The sequence below is a fragment of the Miscanthus floridulus genome, chromosome 2, assembly GCF_019320115.1.
Source record: "Miscanthus floridulus cultivar M001 chromosome 2, ASM1932011v1, whole genome shotgun sequence".
Lineage (NCBI taxonomy): Eukaryota > Viridiplantae > Streptophyta > Magnoliopsida > Poales > Poaceae > Miscanthus > Miscanthus floridulus.
In genome coordinates this window covers 157,540,560-157,566,130 of record NC_089581.1, presented here as the reverse complement: position 1 = coordinate 157,566,130, position 25,571 = coordinate 157,540,560, and the positions used below count along the sequence as shown (strand labels likewise).

General features: G+C 41.9%; 1 protein-coding gene and 1 pseudogene across 2 annotated transcripts; one reads left to right on the top strand and one right to left on the bottom strand.

Annotated features, from left to right (window-relative positions):
• Positions 1 to 11,631: 11,631 nt before the first annotated feature.
• Positions 11,632 to 15,448, top strand: LOC136540269 (ruBisCO large subunit-binding protein subunit beta, chloroplastic-like). Of its 2 annotated transcripts, XM_066532270.1 has the most exons (13): positions 11,632 to 12,090; positions 12,430 to 12,567; positions 12,707 to 12,802; positions 12,887 to 13,129; positions 13,199 to 13,433; positions 13,502 to 13,671; positions 13,770 to 13,847; positions 13,948 to 14,019; positions 14,110 to 14,217; positions 14,407 to 14,499; positions 14,669 to 14,761; positions 14,872 to 15,022; positions 15,106 to 15,448. In XM_066532270.1, exons 1-13 carry the CDS (start codon positions 11,821 to 11,823, stop codon positions 15,123 to 15,125), a joined length of 1,767 nt encoding a protein of 588 aa, XP_066388367.1. In that variant the 5' UTR covers positions 11,632 to 11,820; the 3' UTR covers positions 15,126 to 15,448. The 2 variants fall into 2 exon arrangements, with proteins under 2 accessions (XP_066388367.1, XP_066388366.1); XM_066532269.1 differs by having other exon boundaries at positions 14,872 to 15,448.
• A 3,815-nt stretch (positions 15,449 to 19,263) lies between these two features.
• Positions 19,264 to 20,357, bottom strand: LOC136540268 (small heat shock protein, chloroplastic-like; annotated as a pseudogene).
• Between the last annotated feature and the right edge of the window lie 5,214 nt (positions 20,358 to 25,571).

Genomic DNA, 25,571 nt, shown 5'->3' with positions numbered 1-25,571 from the left:
CATTTAAGTATTTTCGCTCTCAACATAATCTGAATTGTAGGTATGCTAAATGGGTTGAATTTATTGAATCTTTTCCTTATATTATCAAACATAAGAAAGAGAAGGATAATATGATTGCTGATGCTTTGTCTAGATGATATACATTACTGTCCCAACTTGATTGTCAGATTTTTAGGCTTGAATTAGTAAAAGAACAATATGTGTTTGATCCTGATTTTAAGGACGTGTTGCTAAATTGTAGAGAGGGACGTACATGGAATAAGTTTATGATCAATGATGGGTTTTTTTAGAGCTAACCGCCTATGTATTCCAGTTGGCTCCGTTTATCTTTTGTTGTTGTAGGAGGCACATGGAGGCGGATTGATAGGACATTTTGGAGCCAAGAAGACAGAGGAGGTGTTGTCCACATATTTCTTTTGGCCTAGGATGAGGCGAGATGTAGAACGGTACGTGGCTCGGTGCACCACTTGTTAAAAAGTTAAGTCGCGGTTGAACCCACATGGTTTGTATATGCCTCTTCCTATTCCTTCTACTCCTTAGGCTGATATATCTATGGATTTTGTGTTGGGTTTGCCAAGGACTAAGAGGGGGAGGGATAGTATTTTTGTGGTGGTTGATCGTTTTTCTAAGATGGCGTATTTTATTACTTGTCATAAGAGCGACGATGCTGTTCATATTGCTGACCTTTTCTTTCAAGAAATCATTCACTTGCATGGTATGTCTTCTACTATTGTTTCAGATCGTGATGTAAAATTCTTGAGTCATTTTTGGCGCACTTTGTGGAATAAATTGGGGACCAAGCTGCTGTTCTACAACATGTCATTCCCAAACTGATGGCCAAACTGAGGTAGTGAATCGAACATTGTCCACCATATTGAGAGTAGTTTTGAAGCGCAATTTAAAGATGTGAAAAGAATGTTTGTCGCATGTGGAGTTTGTATATAACAGGGTGGAATATTCCACCACCAAGGTAAGTCCTTTTTAGATAGTGTATGGTTTTAACCCTCACGCTCCTATTGACCTTTTGCCTTTACCTACCACTGAAAGAACACATAGTGATGCTAGAGAGCGTGCTGATTTTATTCATAAGTTGCATGAAACAACTAAAGCAAATATTGAAAGAATGAATGAAAAGTATAGAATTGCAGGTAGTAAAGGTAGAAAAGAAATTAAACTTGAACCGGGTGATTTGGTTTGGTTATATTTGAGAAAAGATAGATTTCCTAAGCTGCGTAAGTCTAAATTAATGCCAAGAGCAGCTGGTCCTTATAAGACAATTGAGAAAATAAATGATAATGCCTAGAAACTTGAGTTGCCACCCGAGTTCAGGGTTAGTCCCACATTTAACATTGTAGATTTGAAGCCTTATTTGGGAGAAGAAGATGAGCTTGAGTCGAGGACAACTCAGTTTCAAGAGGGGGAGGATGATGAGGACATCACTCCTTCAGATGTACCCACTGATCCTCCAACCATCATGCAAGGTCCAATGACCCGGGCTCAAATGCGTCAACTCAATTTAGACGTGAGCTCGTTCTTAAGCGATCATTTTCATACTTTTGATAATAGACTACTACCTAATGATGTTATATTACTTAGGAACATTGGAGAGGGTCATGAGGGATTTATAGGAAGAGGTGGAGGCATTGATGACCAGCAAGGACGCTCAATAGAAACTGGAGGCCCGGTCCAACATGATTTCGAGTCTGCCTCAGCCTCCAGGACTAGTCTGCCTTAAACTGGTCACCCAGGACGCATCCGAACTCCGTTTTCGACGATCCACATATGGTTGGAAAGCTAATTTGATAAGGAAGCTAATCTAAGTTGTATTACATCAAAATCCCTTCAGAATTAATAGGAATTGTTGAAACAAGTCAGTATCCAGAATCTGCCAGGGTGCTGCGACACCGTCTTTTGGTTCGATGGACCGTGTATCGTGTTTGGGCCCATTAGGGGGCACGTACAGGAGTCTTGTATGACCCTAGAGTCTTCATAAACAGCCACCACCCCTCGATTAGGGTTTGAGTTTTGCTTAGATTAATCTGTTAAGAACAGTTTCGTCGTTCATCGGTTTGTGAGACCCCAACTTTATGATATTAATCATTCATCTATAATTTGGTTGCTTTTTTTTGTTCTTGCTTGTGTTCTTCATTGCATAGGCAATGATTAGCCTTCTTGGTGAGGTCAACCGGATATGTGTCTCGATTGATAACTAGAGGAGTTGTGGTGCTAAGATTGTAGGGTTTGATCTTTCAATCTAAAGCCGGATCGGTGTGTCATTCTCCGCCACAATGATAGTTACCTATACCCAACGGAAGATCAGGATCCCTATTCCCATTACCTTGAGACATAGGTGTGTAGAGGATGATGACGGCGGTGTCGGTGGAGATAGTGAAGAACCAATCATAAGAGCGGACACGTTCTCCTTCTCACTTTTATTTTCATCATCGGATGAGCCACTTGATGATTCAATGTCCGTGAGCCAATCTTCTCCTTCTCATTTTTATTTTTTTGTTGAGGAGTGTAGGTTGCGGAGACCTCATACTTGATTTCAATTTCATCACAATATGCTTCAATGTTTGTGTTGTCAAATTCTTTTCCATTATCACTTTTTATCTTCTTGAGCTTCACTTCAAATTTATTTTATGCGCTCTTGGCAAGCTTCTTGAAACATGCGGCCACTTTGGTCTTGTCACAAAGGAAGAACACCCAAGTGTATCTAGAGTAGTCATCAACTATCACAAGACAATAGAGGTTGCCTCCCAAACTCTTGTAAGTTGTTGGTCCAAATAGATCCATGTGGAGAAGCTCTAGCACTCTTGTTGTTGACATGTAAGCTTTGGTTGGATGAGTGCCTGAAACTTGCTTACCGGCTTGACATGCACTACAAAGCTTGTCCTTCTCAAATTTCACATCCTTCAAACATCTCACCAACTTATTTTTCATTAACTTCTTGAGTGAGCTCATTTCAATATGTGCAAGTCTTCTATGCCAAAGCCACCCAAGTGATGTTTTGGTAAATAAGCATGTCTTCAAGTTTTCATCTTCAGAGATGAAATCCACTAGATATAGGTTATTGTATCTAAAGCCCTTGAAAATAACTTGATCATCATCTTTCTTTGACACGACCACTTCCTTCTCAGTGAACAAACATTGAAAGCCAACATCACACAATTGACCAATGGATAGTAAGTTGAAGCTCAATAAAGCAACATATAGCATATTTGATATTGAGTGATCATTTGATATTGCAACTTTGCCCAATCCTTGTACTTTTCCCTTTGAATTGTCACCAAATGTAATCCTTTCTTGACCATCTATTTCTTTGTCTAGTGAGGTGAACATATGAGGATCACCGGTCATATGTTGAGTGCAACCACTATCAATAACCTAATGACTTCCACCGGTCTTGTAGTTCACCTTTCGTTCACCCTTGGCCATAAGACATAGGTGTGTAGAGGATGATGATAGCGGTGTTGATGGAGATAGTGAAGAATCAATCACAAGAGCGGCCACCTTCTCCTTCTCATTTTTATTTTCATCATCGGATGAGCCACTTGATGATTCAATGTCTATGAGCCAATCACCAACAATATATGCCTTGCCATTCTTTTTCTTCTTGTAAAATTCTTTCTTCTTGTCATCCTTCTTCTTGTATGGCTTATTCTTCTTCTCATCATCATCATCACTTGAGTCATCTTTCTTGCCTTTGTACTTCTTCTTGTACTTGTCTTTCTTGGGTTTAGGGCATTGATAAGCTAGATGACCAAGATCTCTACAATTGTAGCAATTCATTTCGGAGATGGGCCCTCCTTATACTACTAGTGAAGAATTTCTTCTTCTTGCCATCAAACTTGGCACCATTCTTGTTTAGCTTCTTGAGCTTTTTGGCGGTTCTTCTCACCATGAGAGCAAGGCTTGCATCATCAATCTCATCATCACTTGAGCTATCATGATCAACTTTTCCTTTGCCCCTCTTCTCTTGGCTAGACTTGAATGCCAAATCTTTCTTCTTGATGTAAGAAGAGCCATCTTGTGGAGCGATGTGTATGTACATCTCATGTGCATTCATCTTCCCTAAAATTTGAGTTGGCATAGCGGTGGAAAGATCACCTTGATGAAGCACCGTCATAATATGCCCATAGTTATCAATGGGGAGGACACTCAAGATCTTTCTCACAACATCGGATGGTTACATTTGAGTGAGTCCAAGCCTATTGACCTCCTCTACAAGAACATTCAAGTGTGAATACATTTCATTAGCATTTTCACTAGGAAGCATTTCAAATGAATTAAGCTTCTTCATCACAAGGTGATAGCGTTCCTCACGCTCACTCTTGGTTCCCTCATAGAACGCACAAATGTCCGACCATAGTGAATTTGTGGTTTCGCACATGGTTAAAGACATCCTTGCAAAGGCCTCTAAAAAGGGTGTTTCTAGCATTTGTATTTCACTTCTCGTAGTGAACCTCATCACCTTGAAGGGTGGTAGGATCCTTAGGTTTGAGAAGCCTTGTGAGGTGGCTCTAAGCACTCCAACATCTAAAGCCTCTAGGTACATCTCCATACAAATTTTTTAATAAAGAAAATCATCTCCCTCAAAGACGGGAGGGGGTACATCCCCATGGGACATCTTGCTCTAGGCGGTTAAGCCTAATTTAAGGAGCACAAGGCTCTGATATCAATTAAAAGGATCAAGATGCCCAAGAGGGGGGGGGGGGTGAATTGGGCTAATTCTAAATTTCTTTCAATAATTAAGTCCTACACTTAGCCCATTTCACCCCCTTTTGCCTAGAAGTATTTCTATTATTCTACTGCACAAGAGAAATGCTCAAATGTAAATACTCAAAGTAAAGAGAAGGAGAGGAATGCGGCGATGTTTTTTCTAGGTATCGGAGAGTCGCCACTCCCCACTAGTCCTTGTTGGAGCATCTGCTCAAGGGTGTAGCTCCCCCTTGATCCGCGCAAGGATCAAGTGCTGTCTACGGGCTAATTCTTCGGCACTCTATTGCAGTGAATCGCCCACAACCATTCACACCATGACTTAGGTCATCCACAAGCTTCGCCGGATGATCACCAAGCTTCCAATCACCACTGAGTCGTCTAGGTGATGGCGATCACCAAGAGTAACAAGCACAAACTCATACTTGACTAAGACAAGCCTAATGAGAAAGGTGGATGCACACTTGCTACTCCCTATGCACTAATGAAGTCCTTAATCTTGGATTATCAAATCTCAATCACCCTACTAGGCTCTTGCTCTCTCTTGCACTCCAAAGGTATTTCTCAGCTGACCAAATGGGTAAGAGAGTTAAGTTGGATGAGTGGGAGAAGTATTTATACTCCCCACTTCAAAACATACCCGTTGGGGTCCAACTTAGCATTTTTGGGGTAACCAGATGCTCAGGTCAAAGTGACCGGACGCGTCCGGTCACTAGCCAATGGCTACATTGCGTCATCCTATCAGACGAATCCATTAGAGAGACCGGACGCATAGCAGCGTCCGATCCACCTGGACCTAATGCGTTCGGTCCTCAAATCTCCTCTCTGGATGCTTACTGTTGTTGACTGAACACAGCCTCTGGCGTGTCAGGTCACAACAGTCACAATGTTCGGTCCTTCGTGTGTGCTGCGCGCTCTCTGCTATAGTTGCACACACCTGCGCGTTTGATCTAAATTAGGAGCCAGCGTCCGGTTGTCCTGCTGCCCCTATAGCGTGCTATATAGTTAACCGAACGTAGCACCTGTGCGTCCGGTCTAGCATTTGGTCAGTATCCAAGTCTCCATTCACCTCAAATTCGATAACTTTTTTCAACGGCATCGACTTCAATTGACCTGTGGACTATCCTTGAGCTACCTAGTGCTAAGTTAGACAAGTGTGCACCATACCTAAACCATTAGTCTCACCTAGGTCAAGCTACTAGTCCATACCCCCCTTAATAGTATGGCCAAAGGAAAAATAAAGTCCTAAAACTACTCTAAGTGTCTCTCCAACACCAAATGACACTTAGAACTAGTCCGTCCTTAACCTTGTCGTCCACCCTTTAAAAACCAAAACGATTTCCATCGATAGGGGCATGAAAACCATAATTGCCCATTCAATTACCATTACCATGACCTAACTCAAATTGCCCCTATAAAATACACATTAGTCACAGTAATCTCGTGTCGTCATTAATCATCGAAACCCAACTTGGGGCCTAGATACTTTCACCCATGATTCGCTTCCTCCAGTCATTGGGTCGATTTATTATTTAGCCTCCAAGTCCGACTATGATTCACTTTTTGTTTCGCACTGGAGAAGCCCTTATAGCTCACTAGCTCAGGGCAAAAACACTGATCATCAGGTCGAATCAAACACTATGGGTGCAATCATTAAGATTGTAGGCTTGATTCATGCTAAGATAATCAATTTGAGAGGGCAAATGATTGCGAAAACTAGAAATAATTTTAAGACTCTTAAACATAAATTCTAATTGCACTTGTTTTTTTGTTCTAGTCTTCAACACAACACTATGTTTGCACTAAAATTGATCTAGATACAAAGCAAAAGTCTGATTGATTTCAATTTTTATCAGAGCAAATTAGATAAAATTGTGAACTACCTAACTGGAATCACATCATAGGAGGTCTAGAACTCAAGATATAAAATAAACAAGCTTGTTGTGTCAAATGATGACAAGGATTTATTGAACTCCAATTTTGTGATTAAGAAAATTTTAATAATGTTTAAACAAACAAACTCCTCATGATACTCTAGCAGAGTTCTAGATAAATCAAATCAAGTCTAAACTTATGAATAAGAAATCATATAAAACTAAAAGCTAGACATGAAAACAAAAAGTAAAGCATAGTGTCGGTGCAAAAAGTGATCAACAAGTAAATATTTATAGTTTTATCGTGCGTTGTGATCGGATGTGGCCTAGCACTCAATGACACAAGACTTATACTGGTTCAAGCAACGTGTCCTACGTCCAGTCTTAGTCGGTCAGTGACTTTATTTCTAAGCCTAGGTGCTCAAAGTCTGCTGTGGGGTTACAAACGAGTAGGAATGAGAAGGGGGTGCTAAAGGCCTAGTCGGACTCTGAACCGAAGCGGCGAGAGTGACGGGTGCTTTAATGTGCGCTAATTATTGGAGCATATGCTCGGTGTAGCTGTTGAATTCTAGAGCTGTTGAGTTGTTTGGATGCTCAGATTGTCTAGAACCAGAGAGAACGTCCAGCCTCTTTTCTTTTGAGAGCTGAGAGAACGTCGTGTGCCGAGAGAACGTCGTGTGCCCAGTGAACGTCCCTAGAGAGGAGAGAGCGCATCCCCTTTTATAGTTTGAAGGGGATAGTCTTACAAGTCAGAGAAAGAGAGAATAGATACGTGTGCTACCTAGTCTTGTTGCCCACGCTGTCGGGTACAAGACGGTCGTTGACGCCCACAATACTGTTTAAGCCAGACGCATGTGGCAGGCTCTACCGTGTTTGCCTGGTACGGCAAACATCGGTGCCTACAATATTGTTCGTGCTCTGACATGCCTGGAAAGTTGCATAATGCCCATCTGGCATGGCCTCATGGCATCGTCCTGCAGGTGTGCAGGGTATGGCAGGGTACGGTCCTCGGTATTGCCATTGACTTGAGCGTCTTACCTTATCTGCTCTGCCTGATCCCTAGGCCCTTACCAAGCAGGCGTCCCTAGTCGGTCATTCCCAGTCGGCTCCGACCGTGTCGGTCGGAGAAGCATCGTGAGCGGAGGTCCGACATATCTTTGGTCAGAAAAGGAGGTCAGAGTCGGACCGTGTCCCCACCTTGGCCAGGGCCTTTCGGTCAGGGACTAGATCATTGCCCTGGCCTATAATTATGTATCTGGGCCGGCTCGAGAGGTGCGCGTTGTCGCAACGCCATCTGCTGGGCCGAGTTTTTTGCAGGGAAGCGGGTCCATTGGAGATCCCGGGTTTATGAACCCGACACATAAGAACAATATTACCAACACATCGATTAGTAAAACCTTGATCTTTATTACCTGAATGTATAGACAAGATGACTCACAAAAGCATCCTACAAAAATTCTCAACAAATTTCTAAAACCCAAGATGAGCTTCTATTTTTCTCTCTAGAGAGAGTTAAGATAATAAATTTCAATTAGTTGTACCTACTAAATTCACCCGTGAAAATTTTAATACCTTTTTCTAGACCATACTAGTACGGTTCAGTGGCGGGCCTAGAATTTTATCATAGGGTATGTTGCCAAAAAAAATCTTATGCAATTCCGTAAAACCATTTACAATTAGGTAAAACCGTACCATATTGTAATTTGGTAAAACCACATACATTAAATAACATGATAAGTCTTAAATTCAAAGATTAAGACATATCACAATGTAAATAGTCAACTGAAATACAAAGAGTTCAAGATATAGCATAAAAGAGACTTATAATATTACTTGTTTAACATGTTTACCCGCCACTTTCTGAATGATATGAATGCCTTGATTATATCACCTTCGTTCACTTGGAAGAAAATATCCCGCTCAATAAATGTGACTGGACAACCATCAAAAACACTATCACCTAGCTTATTCCTTGACTTTGTTTTCACTATAACCAATGCAGAAAATACCCTTTCAACACTTGTTGTTGTCGCCAATAAAAACAATATCAATTTGAGAAGTAAGTAAACCATATCATACGCTTTGTGCCTTAGTGTTTTAACAAGCTTGACTGAGAGATCGACAATGTTGTCTAGACCTTTGAAGCTATTATACTATAGGGGCTTTGGCCCCTCCAGAACCTTTAAAAAAAGCTATCATCTCGTCGCATATCATCAACATAATTATCAAGTTGCAATTCAAGTTTTAGCAAATCATTGTTGGAGAAGTCTTTGGGATAAAATTCAGCCAATCTATGTACCTTTCTTGCATCAAAAGAAACACATGAGTTGGAAGGATTGAAGGTTGACATACAAGAGAGTAGCTCCATATCGATCTCATCAAACGGATTATCAAGTTGTTGACTGATTTGATCAATGACATCAATATATACTTCTCTTTTAAAATGGTCATCATTTGTTTGATTTCGGACACAGACATACCTTGCCGATTTTCCATAAGGCACGTAACATCATCCATAGTAGAAACTTCGACATCACGTTTAATGCAAAAAGAAGTCCGTGACTTCTTCAACTACCACTCTATCTTGCTCAGGATTCTGCTCTTCCACAGAAGTCTCAACCGGAGGTGGGACACTGTTTGAAGCAGCAGCAACTGCTATTGCGTGTTTCTAAAAAAAACGATGCAATGTCTCATTTCTCTTCATAATTGAATAATTCTGACTTCTGAAAAAAATCAATGTTTATGTAATGTAGGTACGGCAACTAGCTAGGCACTATAACAAAATTCACATGCGATGGTAGAATCACGTTAAGTTATAAAACTCTCAAGTCACAGGAAACAGGATATGAATGTTGATGGATTGACGCTAATTATTGGTCTATTGAATGAACTTACAAACTGGAATACAAGCAAATCACTCATAAATAAATAAATAAAAGTATGCAGGTACACAATTTTTTTAATCTCAGGGGCAAATCTACAGCTTCATACTGGGGTCAGATGACCTCGATGACTTCCATGAAATTACACTATCACACCGCTATTTTATAAGAAAAATGTCACGTATAAGCATGGTTATTTATATGCTGACGTCGGTCGTTAAAATCTGCGGCTTTCCCCCGGCCACTGCTTCTGCCATGGCTGATCAGCTTGTTGTTTGCTGTGGGTGAAATTTCATTGGCCCCGCGCCGCGCTCCCCCAAATCCTAGTCCCGAAGTCCCGAGCAGCCGAGCCCCATGGTTATCCCCACGCAGGCTCCCTTCTCGTCCTCCACTCCTTACCTCCTCCTATAGTCGCCCCCGCCGCGGCGGCCGTAAGGGATGAGGTGACAGACTAGGTGGAGCTAGGCGCTGGACATGGAGGCGCTCAGTCGTACTATGGGTCGGGCAGGGCACGACCGTTGAAGCAGGAGATCCGAACCGAGCTTGTTCCTCACTGCTAAGGTCGGCTTTTTACGGCCCATAATCGTAACTTCCGCTCCGGGCATCCAGGGGCGGATTTGTGCCTTGGGCTGCCCGGGCTATAGCCCGGGGCGAGGCCCAATAGCTGTGGAAAGTGTTTCAAAAATGGAAAAAGTCTACATTACCCTCTTTAATTTTTGTGAAAGTCTGTTTTTCCCCCCTGAACTCTAAAACCGGGTAAACCACATCCCTTAACTTTTAAAACAGTTCGTTTTACCTCCTTGACCGATTATAAGCGGTTTTCAAAGGCGTTTTTGTCCTTTTCTTTTTTATTTATTTCTGCTAAATCTTTAAAAAATCATAGTAAATTACGGAAAAACATAAAATGGAAAATTCAATTTCGTTAGACTCCACATGAGTAGATCTACACAGTGAACATATAATATAGTATGTATAATTTTTTGTTGTAGCTTTAGATCTAAGATTTTCTACAATTAATTTATAGCTGCAGTTTTTATGGTCCAATTGTGGTGAATTTTTTTATGATGGGCTAATTATTGTATGCTTGAACAGTAGTAAAAATTCTATACTCATTGGATCATGTATAACTTAGTTATAGATTCATTTAGGTGTATGCTTGTTAAAAATTTCATCACAATTGAATCATAGAAACTACATCTATGAATTAATTATAGAAAAACATAGATCTAAAGCCATAACAAAAAAATTGTACTAAAATATACCATATTATATATTAACTGTGTAGATCTACTCATAGGAAGTTCAACAAAATTGGATTTTTTATTTTATGATTTTTATGTGATTTACTATGATTTTTCAAAGATTCAGCTAAAAAAAAGATAAAACCGTCTTTGAAAACCGCTTATAACTGGTCAGGGAGGTAAACCGAACGGTTTTAAAGTTCAGGAGGTGGTTTAACTGGTTTTAGAGTTTAGAGAGGAAAAGCAGACTTTCGTAAAAATTAAGGGAGATAATGTGAACTTTTTTCTTTAGAAAAAAGAATCACATAAAAGGCCTGGCAGCCCAATAGCCCACCCCAACAAAATGACAGCCCAGCAACGATGAACCCTAGCCCTTGGCCGCAGCAAGCGAGCAGACTCGGCCTGCTCGGCTCTTTGCCTCTGCGCTTCGCTCCCTAGGAATGAAAACGGATCGGATACGGACGGATATCACCGATATTATTTTTTTTATATTTCTGTCCGAATTCGGATTCGAATACGGATAGTGTCAACTATGTCGGATAGGATACGATTGGATATCGACATCATAAATATGTGATTTGAGTATTCGGATATGGATACGGTATCAGATGTTGGATATTCAGACTCGAATACGAACAGATCTCAACCCCTCTAAACGAATTTGATTTTAAATACGGTCGAAAAATATTCGTACCGTTTTCTACCCCCAACTCCCACTCGCGACGCGGCGACGGCGCCCGCTCGCGCTCCGACTCCGGCCTCCGCACCCGGCTCCCGCCTCCCCGCCGGCCGTGGCCCCTTTCGGGTTATGCCGGCCACGCGGCTGCCCCCGCCGCTGCCGGCTGCGGCCCCGCCCGAGACCAGGGCGGGCGTCGCCATCGTAGCCCCGGAAAAGTAGACGCTGCAAGGCCCGGAACGAGCGAGATATTTCAAGGGCGCCTTTTTGGCGCGACCCCACGACATGGCGGCATATCTACTCTACAGTCTACACATGCCTTTAAATCTTTCACCCTCCTCCGCGCTCTCGGCTCCTCCCAGCAGCAGCCTTATCCCCTCCACTCTGTGTCCGCCACCGCCGCCTCCTTCCAGCTGGGTGGAAGAACCATGTCACGAATGGCTCCCCCGTCTCCGCCTCTGTCCATGAAGCCCCCGACGCTGCCCTTCTCTCCTCCCAAGAAGCCACCGTCGATGCCGGTGTACAAAGACCTGCACTTCAACCGCGACCTCTCGGCCACCAAGAAGCTCCAGGCCGGAGTGGACCTGGTGGCGCGGTTGCTGGGGGTCACCCTGGGGCCCAAGGGGAGGAACGTGGTGCTTGGCAACAAGTATGGCCCTCCCAAGATTGTCAATGATGGGGAGACCGTCCTTAAGGAGGTAACGCTCCAAAGAACAGTATGCAGCATTCAGTTAGACTTGATCTGGATTGAATGAATCGCATGATGAAGTGAAGGCACAAAACGTGCTGTTCACTCCACTGGTTACTGTTCAATTCTTGATCGATCTTGTTATCTTATTTGCAATGTTAGATCTTTTTTCACTCTGTTCTGAACACAAGTGGAAACTGCAATCTGTTATTGTTGTGGGCTTCTGGCACTATATAGTAATATATGAGATGCTTCTCGTTCTTTCCCGATCATGTCCTTTTAAAACGAATTCTTGATCATGTCCTAATACTTCCAATGGCCGTGTATCAATCACATTGTGTCGTTCAAGATCGAATTGGAAGATCCATTAGAAAACCTTGGAGTGAAGCTCGTCCGACAGGCTGGAGCAAGGACCAATGATATTGCAGGAGATGGTTGTACCACATCCATACTCCTTGCTCAAGGCCTTATTGCTGAAGGAATGAAGGTATGCCTATCTCTTCTCTAATTAGTTTCTACAATGTGAGCTCTGGTAACAGCAAAAAAAGTTGCTATCATGAAGTTTTTGATACAAAGATTCTGAGTCCTGATCCTGCATTGCTTCTTATGATTGTTTCATAAAGTAGGTTCTTGCAGCTGGAATCAACCCAGTTCAGGTTGCACGTGGCATTGAGAAGACTGCTGCTGCTTTGGTGTCTGAACTCAGACTGATGTCGCGGGAGGTATGATTTTCAAGCTTGTATTTTTTTTTGTGTGTGTAAATCACTCAAAGATCTCTTAGTGGTGTGTAACCTGTTGTTTTCTAGATTGAAGACCATGAAATTGCACATGTGGCTGCAGTTAGTGCGGGAAATGATTATGCTGTTGGAAATATGATTTATGATGCTTTTCAAAGAGTAGGTAGAAAAGGAATGGTGAGAATTGAGAATGGAAGAGGCACTGAGAACAGTCTGGAGGTTGTGGAAGGAATGCAATTTGAACGCGGTTACCTCTCTCCTTACTTTGTTACCAATCGTGGTAACACGACGGTGGAGTTCACTGACTGTCAGGTGAGGGCTCTGTTCCTCTTATTCAATGTTCTGCAGAAAAATTAGAAGAGTTACATCTTGCGTTTGCAGATACTATTGGTTGACAAGAAAATTAGTGATGCTAGTGAGATTATAAGGATACTTGACAGTGCTGTCAAAGAAAATTATCCGTTGTTAATAATTGCTGAGGATGTGGAAGAACAAGCAATGGCTGATTTGATAAAAAACAAGCTGAAAGGGACAATTAAGGTTGCAGCAGTTAAGGCCTTCTCTTTTGGGGAACAAAAGACTCAATGCTTGGATGACATTGCAATAATGACAGGAGGTACAAAACCCGATCACTAACCTAACCAATGCTATTACAGTGGCCAACATATTCTTGTTGGTTTTCAGGTACACTAGTGAGGGATGACATGGGACATATACTAGAAAAGGCAGGAAAAGAGGTTCTTGGTTTTGCTTCTAAGGTTGTAATCACGAAAGATTCAACGCTAATTGTTACCGATGGAAGCAATTGTCAAGCAGTTGAGAAAAGGGTTGCTATGATAAAAGGACAAATTGAGGTACAATTATTCCAGTCATACCTTGAATTTGTATGTTATATCTACCATGTGTGCATTATTACTGGATCCTGCAAAGTATTTTACTTTTGAACTTCCAGAACTCTAAGGAAAGGTACAACAAGAAGATATTGGGTGAGAGGATAGCAAGGCTATGTGGTGCAATTGCAATCATCCAGGTACCACACATTGTTTCAGTTTATGAAGTAAATCATTTAAGATGTAGGGGAAAAAATTCAATTAGAGTGCCGAAAATTGTATTTTTGGCCTAAATTTCAGGTTGGTGCTCAAACAATCATTGAGATGAAAGATAAGAAGCTGAGGATTGAAGATGCACTTAACGCAACAAAGGTAGCCTAATCAATCCTATCTATTCCATTTCATGTGTTGTTTTCCAACTACAAGTTCCTAAGTTTGAACCACCCTTTTGGGATAATTCAGGCAGCTATTGAGGAAGGTGTTGTAGTTGGTGGTGGATGTAGCCTATTAAGACTGTCAGAGAAGATTGACGCAATCAAGGAATCATCATTGGATAATATAGAGCAGGAGGTACTTTAGTAATTTCCTGTATTTACCTTAAAGGGTAATGTGTTTAAAAAATATTGTTAATTTGAGGAGCTATCAGCAGATCCTTAACCTTGTGTAACTTCAATTTTTTAGTAATCACCTATCCCTAAGAAAATTGACAAAATGCTATGATTCTATCATGAACTCTAATTTTGAGCTGTCCATGTTTAGGTTGGTGCTGACATCTTCAAACAAGCCTTGAGTTACCCTACCTCTCTAATAGCAAACAATGCAGGGGTGAATGGCGACTTTGTCATTAAAAAGGTTTATTATTTGCACTGATAGCCCTATCTGTTATAGTACAAGTTACACATATTTTTAAATTACAAAGTACACACAGACCACCACACAAATGTACCATACAACTGTGCACACATCTTTGTCTGAGCTCATTTTCTCTAGCTAACATGTATTGGACTTATGCTGTTCAAAGGTGTTACTGAATGATGATGCAAATTATGGTTACAATGCTGCCAAGAACTGCTATGAGGACTTGATGGCTGCTGGAATACTGGACGCATCAAAGGTAGCAAGATAGCCATAGGTGTCCAAAAACATCTCTGTCACCTTAAACTATATTGTTGATGCTGAGTGGATACTGGTGGAGTATTTGCTTACACCCACAAATATTACCAGGTTGTGAGGTGTTGCATTGAGCATGCTGCTGTGGTTGCTAAGTCCTTTCTCACCTCTGATGTGGTGATTGTTGAGGCAAAAGAAGGCAAACCTATTCGAATAAGACCCCCGATGCCTCCTAGGAACTTAATTCCCCCAATACCCGCTTCAAGTACTTCTAGAACCTTCAAATATAATAGATACATTTTCATCTCAATATCAAACTTATTGGCTTAGTTAACTGCATGTTTTCAGTTTCAGGTATTCGAGTGTAGCAGGATTCCTTTCCACCAAGAATCAGCCTCAACACACAAGAATACATGGCCGGACTGCATGCTTTCAGTTTCAGGTATTCCAGTGTAACAGGATTCCTTTCCACCAAGAATCAGCCTCAACACACAAGAATACATGGCCGGTACTTTTTTTTTAATTTCCAAGATAACAAAGCAAAGAAAACGCAGTGAAAGTTTCATGCCATGCGTGGCTTTGTATAATTGCTCCAAGAAGCTCTATGCATGGTATCACATCATTGGAGCAGCAGCAAGGGTGGATGGTGTGTGTTATATAGGGAATAAAAGGCTGAACAATTCAATTTTGATGTTCTAATGTTCCTTACCATTGTAACTATGTTTATCATTTTTTAGGGATAGATACTGTAATAGCTCTGGTCAGTTTGGATTGTTAACAAATGTTTACACATAACTTGCAACGTATGTCCAGGATTGTTACTCATTTTGTAAATATTTTGAGCAATCATGTCAAACACATATGTCGATTTAAAATTATTGATTTTGAGCTACAGCTTTGGGTTGATATCCCATTCCGCTTCTATACCAATCTTCACATAAGTTGTATTTTTCATTAATCCCACATCCCCGCCCACAACCTCAACCCCAACCCCAACACACAAGTGACACACTTTGTATGACGAGAATGCTGTAATCAAGAAAGCAAACAAACTTCTCTCAGAACCGGAGAGGAGCTCAGTGCCATTATAATCGTTCATTCTAGTGTTGGACTCAGGTTGTGCTTATGCAATAAATTATTGTAGAAAAAGTATTACCCTTGTTCTCACCGAGGCTGAGAGAACTAGAGAGCAACATACATCAATGGATGGTGCCCAATTGGCCTACTGAAATCTGGCAAGGAGCTATGGGAACTGTCCGTGCACCTCTTATGGATATGCCTCACTTCTGTTTCTCAGAATTATTCTGAACTCTAGTCAGTTATCAGTTATGAAAGGTCATGGTTTATAGGTCTATAACTATCTCTAGAGTAATTATGTTTCCAAGGCAAGATGATATTTTATTGTCAGTCATGTTGGTAGCTTTGTTATTTAACTCTCCATGTAGAACGAATGTGAGTTCAGCTCTCAGAAGGAAATTTTATAACGGCCTTTGCACAAGGCATGTAGTCAACCATTTATTATTACAGTCTTACTATTACAGTAATCTATCATAAAACTAACTGGAACATTAGTTTTTTTTATGAAACTGGAGGGGTTTGCACCCCTACAGAGATTTATTAAAAGGAGAAAACACAACAGACTATAGAGAACAGAGTACAGGAAGTAAAGTCAAGAAACAAAGAAAGAAAGGAAAAAAATAAGGCCAAACAGAAAGATTACAACAGATATTGTATCCATAGATCAAATGTGACTGAAACTTTAGTCTTTGCCCTCAGAGATAACAAAGTTAATTCCTTTTTGAAGAATTCCTTAGCTGCTTGAAGATTTGGCTGAACATTCCTGAATATGTAATCGTTTCTTGCTGTCCAGATCGTCCAGGTCATCAGGATAGCAACCATCATGAAGAAGACTGGGTGGGACTGATTCTTAATTTGCAAAATGCAGTCATTGATGTTGTTTCCACTTTGAAAAGTTATACCCAATAAGTTCCAGCAGCTCTGGGCAAAGGGACAGTCAATGAATAGATGTGAGTAGTTTCTTCCACTGATAATTGACATAGAACACAATGATAGGATTCCAACTGTAGGTTTTTCCTCCTTAAGATGTTTAGGTTGGCAGAAACATTTCCGTAGCCATTTATAAACCTGGCTCACATTTCTATGTCCCACCAGAAATTTGTAAGAGTATTCTCCCCAGTTAGAAGTCCATTTATCTTGTTGGTCTGTCAGCGGGAAGTGATCCAGGAAGGATTGTACAGACTGAACCTGATCATAAGCTTCCTCAGATAGAGGCAGAGTGAACAGTTGATGAAGATGGTGTTGCTGTGAATACACCATACTGACTGATACAGCCTTATTTGTAGCAAATGAATAGAGTTCTGGGAAGTCTTCCTTCAGGGGCTGCTGAATCCAGTTGTCTGTCAAAAAAGACAGGTGCTTCCATTTTGAACTTGAACAATAGAGAAAGATTTGAATACATCCAAGAGTTTTAAAGTATCCCTCCACCAAAAAGACCCTTTTCTTGTGTTGCTAGGCAGTTTTCCATTGCTATAGTATTTTTCCCAGATTAGAGAAACCCATGGTGTATCCTTGTGATTAAAGAACTTATCAAGGTTTTTCATAAGCAGGGCTTGATTGTGTTTTTCTAAATTGATCACCCTAAGGCCTCCCTCTTCTTTGGGGACACACCATTTCCCGTGCTGCTTTTGGTGGTTTTTTTGAGTTAATTTCAGCTCCCCTCCAGATATAGTGCTTTCTAAATTTATCAATTTGCTTGATAACTCCTTTGGGTAAGGCTAAGGCACTCATATGAAAGGTGGGAAGTGCTGATAGGACAGCATTTGTTAACTCAAGTTTTCAGAGAGAAAAGATGATGTGCAAACCAATCTTCTTTCACATTTTGTTACAAGAGGCAGAAAATCTTCAACTTTAGGCTTGATAATTCCGAGAGGAAGACCAAGGTAGGTGAAAGGAAAAGAGCCTTTTGAACATCCAAAGGAATTTGCCAAGTGGTTGAGCTTTTCAGGGGGAGGTTGATTGGAACCATCATTGATTTATTATTGTTAACCTTTAATCCGGTGGATTCAGAAAAGGAGTGCAGGACAGATTTTAGGAAGAGTTGTCGTCTGGTGTCTCCTTCAAGGATAATGAGGGTATCATCAGCATATTGGATTACAGGAAAATCAGAGGTTTCACTCAAAGGAATTGGAAGGTTGAGAAGACCTCTCTCTCTAGCTTTGTTGAGAAGTGATTACAGAAGATCAGCAGCCAAAACAAACAGGAGGGGAAAGAGGGTCCCCTTGCCTGACTCTTTTTTTTTACAGTGGATTGCTTTCCCTGGCACATCATTAAGAAGGACATTGGATGTACCAGAGGAGAGGATGTTTCTAATCCAAGAGATCCAACGAGGGCCAAACCATTGGCTTCCATGATTTTTAAGATAGTTTGGTGCTCAAACTTATCTAAGGCCTTTTCAAAGTCAAGTTTGAGAATGACTATTTCTTTTTTGGAGTGATGACAAATGTGAAGGTATTGGAAGGACTAAGCCAAACAGTCCTGAATTGTTCTTTTTTAGATAAAACCATATTGATTTTTATGAATTGAAGAGGGAATGACAGTATGCAGTCTATTGGCCAAAATCTTGGTGATAATTTTCATGGAGCCATCGAGAAGAGAGATAGGTCTAAAATCAGAGATGCAAGTGGGGCTGCTGGTTTTACGGACCAGTGTTATGAAGGAGGAATTGACGCTTTTGCAGGCAGACACTGTTGTTCTAAAAACCCCAGCAAAGTTCATAGAAATCCTGTTTGATTGTTGGCCAACACTTTTTGATGAATTCATTTGAGAAGCCATTCGGCCCGGGTCTAGGAGATTTATCATTAGGAAGTCTTTTGACTACTACATCAATTTCAGAGAAAGAGAAGTGAATTTCAAGGGAGTCAAGGCCCTGAAATTGATGGAGAAGAGAAGGAAGATCATAGAGAATACCATTGAAATCAGACTGAAACATTAGTACGACAGTCTTATTGAAGCGCTTGATATCCTTGTGTAGGCTTTGTTCAGATCCAGCATATAAAGTTTTGGACGTCATATTAGACGAAGGTATCGTATGGAGTGTTCGGATACTAATAAAAATTTATTAAGCCTAATTAATTCATCATTAGCGAGACGAATTTATTAAGCCTAATTAATTCATCATTAGCACATGTACCGTAGCACTTTATTGTTAAATTATGAACTAATTAGACTTCAAAGATTCGACACAATTAGTTATTTTTTTAATCTATATTTAATACTTTTGTCCAAACCTTCTATGTGACCTGGTGTAAAGTTTCGAGCTGCTAACTTTTCATGCCACTCTGCTTCGCTGAGTCTGTTACTCTGTTCCCTGCTTTCTTTGACTTGGAAGTTGGAATAGGATGCCAAAGCATGTCACTGTCAGGGCAAACACTTTTGGATAGAAAAGTTTATTCACATTATTCCACCCGGGTTTGATCACGATTAGTATTCACACACACTCCGCGCTAAGAGCGAAACGCACGCTACCGCTACACAAAGACCCGTCTCGCTTCCATTGAAGCGGGGCGATAAACGATGCAGCCATGGAACTTGCGTGTGCCGCATCTGACAGCTCAGTTCGTCTACTGGACCTGCACGTCGATGACCTTGCGCTCCACCTCGGTCTTGGGCACGGTGACGAGGAGCACGCCGTTCTTGAGCTCGGCCCGCACCATGCTCTTGTCGCACTCGCCCGGCAGCGCCAGGCGCATGTCGTAGGAGCTCACGCCGCGCTGCTTCCACCACCCGTCGCCGCCGCTGCCGCCCTCCGCGGCCTCGTCGTCGCCCCTCCTCCTTGTGCTCCCCTCGGATGATCAGCGCGTCGTCCTCCACCATCACCTTCACCTCGTCCCGCGCGAGCCCCGGCATGTCGAACCGCATCTTCACCTCCTTCTCGTCCTCCACGATGTCCCACGGCAGGCGCACCTCGCCGGTCGCCGCCGGGAACCTCCGCGTCGCCATGGGGAACCCCACGGCGTCGTCAAACAGCCGGTCCATCGTGTCCAGCATCTGCCGCATCGTCCGCATCGGCGACATCGGATCGACTAACCCTGCATGCACGCGTGACCACGTGATGTTTAGCCTCCTCTGCTTTGCAGTGCAATCCTCTGTAGGAGAACCAGTCATGAACTGAGGACGACTTACCGAACGGGGAGATGTCAAGCGGTGCCGCGCGGCGCGGGCGGCGCTGCACGGCTTTGCCCTGCTGCTGTCTGTTGCCGCCGTTTTGGCTCACCTGTACGTCGACACTGTTGTCCCTGTTCTCCTGCGCCGCAGGCGCCACGGCGAGCGAGCGTGCTCTCCCGGTCGACTCGAACCCGTGCGCCGGCCTCGCCGCCCTCCAGGCGCGGACCGGGAGGCGCGCGGCGGGGGAGAGCCGGCTGGCAATCGTGAACGGAGCAGCTGCCATTTCGCTACTTGGGGCTACAGGAATCTGGGAACCGACTGCTCGAGACTGTCGTAAGAACCGAACTTGTTTTGGGTGCCGATCAGGATCACTGCCTGTGCTTGCGCTTTGCTTTCCTGGAGGGAGACCGTGGATCTACGGCTCCTTTTATAGGTCAAGTCAGGAGTGTGGTGGAAGTGTGGGGAAAGGCGTTGAAGCTTCCGGACAGCTGCCGCATGGCCTCGTACTGGGGAGTGCGAGGGGTCCTCCACGCTTGTCGGCTTCTCTTGAACATTCTCGTGCGCTCCGAGCCGCTTCGGAGATGATGTCATCTGTCGATTTGCGCCGCTTTGAGTTTCGTGGGCCTTTCTCCGTGGCGGAGAATCGCAAGGAGCTTTATCACGGGCCGGCTATATTGGGCCTAACCGGGTGGCGGTGAACAATGAAACAATGTAGGCCATTAAGTGTTACCCAATTACAAGCCCATGATGAAGCCAGTTACAAGGCTTGTTATTGGGTTGCACAAGGCCAGCGAGTTAGCGCCAATCTTCCGGTCAGAAGTCCGAACTGTAGCTGGGCCACCGAGAGGCGGATGGGCATAGGCCGCAGCTGAATGCTGTCCTTCGTCTAGCCCACATACGCCTGTCAGTTGTTAAGCCTCATCACGGGTTTCTTTTTTTCTTCCTTGGAATCACAACATATGTTATATTTTTCATATACGTTATTTACTTTCATACGTTATATTTTCACATACGTCATACGTATTTGCGAGGAAGAACAGCAGCATAATTAACTTTGAGGAGGGTCTTTTGTTCTTTTTCTTTTTTGCCCATACGTTTTTCTTTTATATATATATATATTTTTTTTCTACTTTCTCCGTCCTATAATATAGTGTACCGAAACATTAAAACTATATCAAATATAAAGCATTTTAGAGGATAGGAGATAATTTTGTATTAAGTAATGGCATAAATTTGATAGATATTATATCGTTACTTGCTATTTATGAACCAATCTCCATTAATCACACCGATTATATAGCGTCTAATTAGGAAATGAAGTAAGGGTATATTTGTCTTTTGAATTCTTCATTAGTTTGTCCAAAAATCTTCAGAATACACTATATTATATATCTAGAATACACTATATGCCTTCCATAAAAAAAAGACGCTATGGGATGTGTGCTGGTTAAATTTAATTTTTCTCAAGTATGATTAGCTTTATAGAAAATATTGACAACATTTATATCACTAAATAAATTTATTATAGAAATATATTCCATGATTTATCTAATGATAAAAATTATGCAATATAAATATTAATATTTTTTATATATAATTGGTCAAAGTTAAAAATGTTTGACTTCTCAAGAAGTGAGAATGATATCTTTGCTGGACGGAGGGAGTAGTTTTATTTCCATTTTACCTATTTACTTTTGATCATTATTTCCTTTTTTAGAGACAAAAAGCAATGTTGAGACTTGCTTCTATTCTTAGTTGGATATAGATGCGGAACTATAGTTATTTTTTTGTCAACCTCTCTCTAAAATATGTATGAGAAAATTGGCTAAAATTAAAATATTTTGACTTAGAGTAAACTAAATAGCCTTAGGCCCTGGATCCTTGGAATTGAATTTATTTTAATAAGTGTAATTTAGACACATATTAATTATGCTAATATGGTTTTATATGGATTATATTTGTATATTATCGTTGGTTATATGAGAGAGATACTCATGTGTTGTATTTCTACTGTAGGGGAGCGAGTTGAAGAACGTGCTATAAATTGCAAAGTAGAAACATAGAATGGTGATATATAGAATCAATTTCTATATCCCACCCTATAAAATTGAGATAGAATTATATGTGAACTTTGAAAAGTAGTGGAATGTCAAATTTTCAAACCAAATAACATAATTTATTAAGTGGATTCCAAATGAAAAGATCCAAACAATCCCTTATATTTTTTTTATTGAAGGAAGTAATACTTACAAGAGAACATAAACGAAATGGCGGTGTCTGCAACCTACCCTGGAGCATTTTTAGCAATTTTGATTGGATGGTTAGTTACGTGATACTGATATTTAACAGCAACACTTTCCTATACTAGCCAGTAAAATTGCAAAATAGAAAGGTGTTTGGCGCCTTTACTAGCACGTACACGCTTGATGTGGATAGTCAATCGTTCATCACATCGCCCAGTACATCAAACCCTTCTCGAAGACTTGCTAGTTTACCCTTCTTCAAACGAGCTATTTAATTGCGAGTCAAAGATTAGGTGAGCGCACGTTAACCTGCTGTCTGATGTGCAAGTAATACTCAGAGGACTGAGACCACCCTTTAATTTCCGCCGCCTATAGCAAAACAGTCCAATTGATCACCGAGCAAACAAGCGTTTCTGGCATGTTCGGCACGGCTGAAAAATAAACCAAAATATTATTCCGGATGATTGTTGCGAGACAAAAACATTGTTCTGTCTAAAAACATTATTCACATAAACAGTGCTCTTGTGCGTACGCTGGCCAGCCCAGTCCCAGCCGGCCGGCTAGCCAGCCGAACGGTCTTCTGTCTGGTGATTAATCGATTCCATGCTTGCTGAAACTACTGGTCCCGAGAAAATAATGTAAATCTTGTAGCCAGATACGACACCCAGACCTGGACACCTGGTAGGGCTCGACCGAGGGCACTGGCATTACGCCATTACCTGAAAAAACGGCGTGCGATGCTCATTTGCCAGAATTCCAACTGTCAAGTTGGCCAGAATTACATTGGATCAAGGAGTAGCATTGAAAGTGCAATCAAGCTTTAATTATGAATTTTGATGATAATAACCACATAATTAAAGAACTAATGAGATTTATTGAGATGACAAGCAGAGAATTTATCTTCGTTGATGCTACATGAAATGGAGGAGCCTCCAACTACAAATATAGATGGCTTCAAACTCAAAAAAAGGTTTAAGATTCTTTTATATCTTGAATTTGAGTATAGAAAAAAAAACGTACTATAAAGGGGGATACGATGCTTAAGCTAATACGTGCTACCAAGTGCTCAAACAACCATAAGCATCCTCAGATTCACAGTCAAGACGGTATACACTTCACTATTACCCTTGCTGTTTTGCGGGGTGCGAGCTTCGACTCGTCCGATCCCTTGGGTGCGAGCTCTGGTTCGCCCGACCCTTTGGTCGCGGGCTTCGGTTCGCCCGACCCTTTGGTCGCGGGCTTCGGCTCGCACGACCCTTTGGTCGCAGGCTCCGTCTCGCCCGACCCTTTGGTCGCAAGCTCTGTCTCGCCCGACCCTTTGGTCGCAGGCTCCGTCTTGTCCGACCTCTTGGGTGCAGTGTGCGTTGAGAGCTGGGGTATATACACCTTTTTTCTTTTCTCGCCAACGGCTATCTATGAATTAAAGTGACCGTTGGGGACTGGGGGGTATATATACCTTTCTCCTTCCTCCCCAACGGTAAGCTAAATGAACCAACCTACTCTCTTTTTCCTCACTTCAGCACACCTAAAATAGAGCAGGAGCTCTCTCTCTCACTCCATTGTTGACCTAAAGCCCCAAACAAATCCATTGATTTCTCCATCAATCCTTGAGGAAAAAGGGTCCACAACTTGATTAGAGAGCAAACTCCATTGATTCCTAAACTCTAAAGAGCACTTGGTTCACGTTTTAGCAGCGGTTGTGTTTGTTACTCTTGGAGCTTGGCTCCTAGCCGGCTAGAGCGGCACCCGTGGAGCTTGCCAACTTATGTGGGAGCCCTAGGAGATTTGTAACCACCTCTTGCAGCGAGTAAAATCACTCCTCATCTCAAGAGTTCACTCTCTTGACTTGAGAACGAGGTAGGGTTGCAAATCCCTAAGCCTTAGTGGTACACCTCAACAACGTGGACATAGGCAAGCCTTGGTGGCGAGCTGAATCACGAGATAAATCCTTGTGTCATCTTGTACTTGTGTTGCTTTACTTGTGTCCTTATTGTTGTTGAGGTGATTTCTAGAATTGAGGTCGATCTACTTGTGTGTGGTGTTGTTAACACTGGATTTTGGTCGATTCTGGAAGATGACAGGTAGACCCACATGCGGGAAGAAGGGTGTTCGGCAAACAACGCAAGCGGTCGGCTAAATGCTTGTGTGGTCGGTTATTCTGGAAGGCGGTAACTCCATTCGGGAAAACAGAAGATGGCAGGCAAGACCGATCGGAAAGATGAGAGTTGTATTAATAAAGGAATCTATAAGTTTAGGGTAAGGAATCGTAAGTTTCCAAGTTTGTTTAGAAGTTCCTTTGTAAATCGTAGTCCTTTAGGACTCACATTTTGTCTAGGGTATAAATGTTGACCCTCGACCATTGTAAGAAGGGTTCACAACCAAATCAATACAACCAGCCCCGTGCCAACTTTCGAGTCCTCTTGTCGTGTCGTCGAGTTCTTCGAGAGGAATCATCGATCCGTCGACCTCCGTAAGTTCCGACAACCTTGTTATCATGTTTAGTATCATGCGGTGGATTTAGACATGGTGCAAGCAGTCTTGTTTGTTTTCAATGGTCATGCGGCGGATCTTTGCTTAACAATCAAGAAGTCTTTGCTTATGCTTCGTTTATGAGTAGATACCGTGCGGCAGGCGTTTACTCATATGCTTAGTGAAGGCGAGATAGTTATCGGCTCTATATTAGATATGGCAAATCTAAATAGATTCATTAAGTTATCCAGTGTTGCATGTTTTAAACCTCTTATATACTTGTAACACACTTCTGCCCAATCTAGATTGATATTGTTCGGACTTCTTTCTCTTGTGATTTTACTCGTGCTTCAACGATCATTGTCTATTCTTATATTACCCTTGCAAAATAAATAACATGCTCATAGTGGCCGAATTGTCTTAATCTAGATTGTCACATGTTGTGGGTTCATGCATGTTAATCACGTTTAAGCTTTAACGAAACTAGGTATCGTGCGGCAGATGCAGGTTTTAGTTTAGTTTAATCGCTTTTATTTGTACGTTCCTTCTTCATGGATCCCAATTCGGTTGGATTGCCGAGCTTGGTTATGCATTAACTCATAATTAATTTCACTTGTTCAAACGTGTCTTCCTATGCACATGCATTCGGCAATTAGGTTTTTACGTGCATTTACCTTACGATTAGCTGAATGGTTTATGAATTTGTTGGCAGACAGCTCTCTATAGCCGTATGTCGTTGTAAGTGGCTTCAGGGCCGTACATGTGGAACTGTCCGGTATTACCCGACATGTTCCGGTTTGACATTTAATTGTTTTATCCCTTGTTAGTTTTCAGGTCAAACTGACTGGCACGCTTCCGGATCACGAAACACCCAGGAACCCAATTGAAGCCACGCTTTTCGGCTTGCTGTGTGTGAGG

Bases quoted from the DNA above. Each gene is read 5' to 3' on its own strand.
- LOC136540269 (XM_066532269.1), top strand. From the start codon at position 11,821: ATGTCACGAATGGCTCCCCCGTCTCCGCCTCTGTCCATGAAGCCCCCG. The intron at 13,848-13,947 runs GTACCACACATT...CCTAAATTTCAG, and splicing joins GTGCAATTGCAATCATCCAG to GTTGGTGCTCAAACAATCAT. The intron at 14,020-14,109 runs GTAGCCTAATCA...GGGATAATTCAG, and splicing joins ATGCACTTAACGCAACAAAG to GCAGCTATTGAGGAAGGTGT.